General features: G+C 40.4%; 1 protein-coding gene across 1 annotated transcript in view; it reads left to right on the top strand.

Annotated features, from left to right (window-relative positions):
- The window catches only part of EPG5 (ectopic P-granules 5 autophagy tethering factor), a 108,654-nt gene that overhangs the window by 63,321 nt on the left and 41,410 nt on the right, over window positions 1-3,923 (top strand). Inside the window, exons 24-25 of the mRNA XM_019652712.1 lie at window positions 184-383; window positions 3,727-3,898. Of these exons, the coding sequence (XP_019508257.1) occupies window positions 184-383; window positions 3,727-3,898 (372 nt within the window). The remainder of the gene's footprint in view (window positions 1-183; window positions 384-3,726; window positions 3,899-3,923) is intronic.

The following is a 3,923-nucleotide window of genomic DNA, read 5'->3' as shown; positions in this document are numbered from 1 at the left end:
TATTAGAAATGTTTGCTCATCTCGCAGGACACTCACAAACCAAGTTACTTGCAATCCAAGGTTTTACTGTACTTGTTGTGTCTCACTGTGCTCCAATGCAGGCGGGGGGTAGCCGGGAGCCTTTATCACTTACCGTGAAACCTTTCCTAAGCCTTTCTGTTACCTCCCGATGATGTTTTTCAGAACTGCTGCTCTTCGGGAGTCTCAGCAGGTTGCCCTAGATAGTGAGCTGTTGGACACAATGCCCAAACAGTATGTTAACCGGGAAGAACAGACCACACTGCATTTGGAGTGCAGAGGCAGTAGTGGTAAGAAATGCCAGGGAGCAGCAGTTGTAACAGTTCAGGTAAGACTGTTTACATTTCTTCATAATTTACAGAATTTTAACTGAGTCCCTAATAATTGGCGTATCATTGAGAAAGACTGAAAGAAGCAGATAGCAGATGATCATGCCCCAGAGCATTTAATAGTTTTTTTTTAGGGGGTGAAGACACACACTAATCACATATTTCCACAAGCGCTGATGAGTCCTATAAAATAGAAATTTTTAAAAATTCAGAATCATTGAGAATATCCTAGGGAAAGGTCCTTCCTTATACTGATGGATCTTTAAAAGATTTTGATACTGATAGTTTTGATTCAGTTAGAAGGAATGTGGGAATGGTGCGACAGGGCTTCTAATAGGGGTCAGTGGCGCGATCAGTCTGCTTCAGGTTGTTTTTGGAAGTGGTGGCAGGAATCCACACTGGAAGGCTGGATGTCACGTGGGAACAGACAATCACTTGGGAGCTCTGGCTGTGTGCTGCAGACAGTTGGGAGCCCCTGAAGACAAACATGGGAAGGACCCGTGGAAAGCAGATCAGTTCAGTGGAGCCTGCCAACAGGCAAAAGGAGAGACGTGCAACCACATGAGTGAAATACAGCTGCCCCTAGCGTCACTTTTTTGAGTTGGAAAGGTAGCGTTAAGTTAGATCTGTCACTTCATAAGGACTTCAGAATGGAAGTTTAGCCTTAGGCAGTATGTCATAGCACTTACTTTCTGCCTGGCACTGTCTGAACACTTTGCTGAACTTATTTTATCCTCACCACAACCTGATAAGGTGAGTGTTTTTATTATCTGCATTTTCCAGATAAAGAACTAGAGACAGAGAGAGGTTAAGTGACATACCCAATATGACACAGCCAGGGAGTGGCAAAACCAGGAAGGCCTAGGCAGTCTGGTGACAGAGCCCATGTCCCTTAATCACTGCATCTCACTCCTTCTGCACGTGAATTCAGGATTCCCTCAGCTTAGAGACAGGTGCTACCTGCTGCCTGACTACATTTGCACAAAAATAGCGCCCCTTTTTTGTTAGCTTTGAGGACTGGAAAAAATTTATTTTACTGACTCTTGGTTGTCTTTCAAACATTTCTCTTCTTTTTGTCCTAATCTACACTTTAATAGTTCTAATATATTCGTCATCAATCTCCTTAGGACACTGTTTTCTCTAAAATGTCCTCTCAGAAATAACTTTTATATTTGTATTTTTCATTACCTTAAGATTTATTTCTGATAAAATAACATTTGTATGCATCTAAAGTTAGAAAATTTGATCTGGAATGTGATCAGTGATTAGAAGATTCATGGAATTTTTTTTTTTTTNTATTGATTTTCATTTTGTGTTCCTGAAAGTTTTTTAAATGAGAAGAAGCAATATGTGGATAGTCTGGAAGCTGTTGAATGCGTCTCTGTTCATGTCTTCCCCTCTGTAGTGCTCAGATCGCCTCGGCACTGCCCAAAAAGGCTGACTGTTTTCTCTGGAGTTAAGCTAGTGGTTTAGTAAGCCTTTAGTTGGTTCCAGGCACTGTCCCAGTATTTCATGTGCTAAGTTAACTCAGTCCTCTCAACAACCCTAGGATAAGAAACCTGAGTCGTAAGGTGGCGGGGTACCTGCCCAAGTCACAAAGCTGGTATGTGGTAGAGGCATTTGGCTCCAGGGACCCTGCTCTTCATCATTTATTATCCTACCTCTTGTTTCTAGTGATCAGTACAGGTTGCAGTTCTAAATAAAATTAAGACCTAGATTTTTAAATAATAAGTGTCAAGTTTTTCTCAGATGATAGCAGGTTAGACGATGATTACATCAAACAATGGAACTTCTGATCGTAGGAAAAATGTTAGCAGTGCTTCACAGGTTCTTGTGACACCACCTTCTTTTTCTTGAATTAAATTTGTTTTGTTGGCTTTGTAATTTTTGTCACTTGTGGTCCAGAGTGGTGATCACAAGTTAAATACGCTCTGAATTTTTCTTTTATTGTGCATTTAAAATATTGCCCTTGGTTTTTCTTTCAAGGTAAGTGATATTGAATTTGAAAAAGAGCCTCCAGTTTTCCTTCAGAGCCATGGCCTAAAATGTTGCTTGAAAGAAACCTGGACACAGTCAGGAGTCTTATCCAGTGATGAATGCCTAACTTTGTCACAATCCGTGCAAAGAGTGGTAGTTCTAGTGGAAAAACCCCAGCTATAACGGATGGTCCTGTACTTGACCTGTTTTGAATGTTAAATTCCATCTCTTTGAGGTGCAAACAATACAAGTCTCCTTTTGCCAAATAAAGTCATGGCTATTAAAATCTTCTCTACTTTTTCTTAACAAAAATAGAAAATTAAATGCTATACCTGGAATGAAGTTGGAAATTCATAGTAGTCCCTTAAGTATTTGTTGACTTGACTTATTGACTTGAAATTCCCTTGACCTCTTTTGTTCCCTGTTGTCTTATTGTTGAAAAGAATCGGGTATGTGGCAGCTTTTTTCGTGTTCTTTAGTCCCTACCTGCTGTGTGGTATGTGTATAGTGCGGTACAGAGAGAGGGAGGGAAGATAGGAGTTTATTGGAAGTCGGTATTCAGTTCTGTACTAGGTGTAGAAATATAAACATTTAACTTGGATTGACCAATATGAGACCATGTGCAATATAGTGCAAAGTTGGATGGTACAGATTTCCTTTTATTTTTCTTATGTGGCACCTGATTTCTTATTTGGACTGTATAAATCATTTATTGAGTGAATGAAAAAGTAAATGAAGGAATGACTACATTCCTTATATGACTACATAAATGTAAGTTCTGTAGGAGTTTGTGTCCATGTCTTTATTCCTTTTAACTCTACTACTCTTAGCCCTCCTGTTTAAACCGTGGCCTAATTTAAGATTTTTTCACTCACCTGTATTTCATACTGCTCATTCCTTTTTCTCCTATTCCTATGATGTTTATCTGGGTGATTGCATTAAACTTTTACCTGTGCTATCCGCCCTATTCTCCCAATCCATTGTCTGGTGATAGCTACCATCTTTCTCAAGCTTGCTAAGAGCTATTCACTAGATCCCTTTTGTACTAGCAGAAGTCCAAACACCTTAGTGCATCATGCAAGACTATCTAGGGTGATAATTTAAGATCTTTAAATAGAATTCCTATCCTCAAAAATGTCTTAACGATAGTTAATCATACTATATGATCCTGATTTCCCAGCTCCTGGTAGAATAGTATTAGGCCTGTGGGTGCTTCCTCAAAACTTACAAGCCATAAAAGATAAAAATTTTATTTATTTAGGCCTCTGGTGGTTGAAGTAACTATTCTGTAGATCTCCAGCATTCTTTATGAAGGTAACAGGCCAGGGCATTGCACCCACGTTAGTACGTTACTACGTAGTTGTAGCCATTACTTAGTAAACATGACTTTATTTTCTTTCAGCCAAAGAGAGGGTTTTAAGTAACTTGCGGAAGCATGAGGCTCCCCAGCCTCCCCTTGCCCTGCACCCAGTGAAGCCTCCTGTGCCAGTTATTTCCTCTGCCGTGCTCCTGAGTCAGAAGGGTACCACCCAGCTGGTGCGCACAGACCTGCACCTGTTGCAACAGCAGGCCAGGTGAGACCATGAGACCTTGGGGATC

The sequence above is a fragment of the Hipposideros armiger genome, unplaced genomic scaffold (assembly GCF_001890085.2).
Source record: "Hipposideros armiger isolate ML-2016 unplaced genomic scaffold, ASM189008v1 scaffold_186, whole genome shotgun sequence".
NCBI classification, from domain to species: Eukaryota; Metazoa; Chordata; class Mammalia; order Chiroptera; family Hipposideridae; genus Hipposideros; species Hipposideros armiger.
The sequence above is the reverse complement of the archived record's forward strand: the minus strand, read 5'-3'. Positions and strand labels throughout refer to the sequence as shown.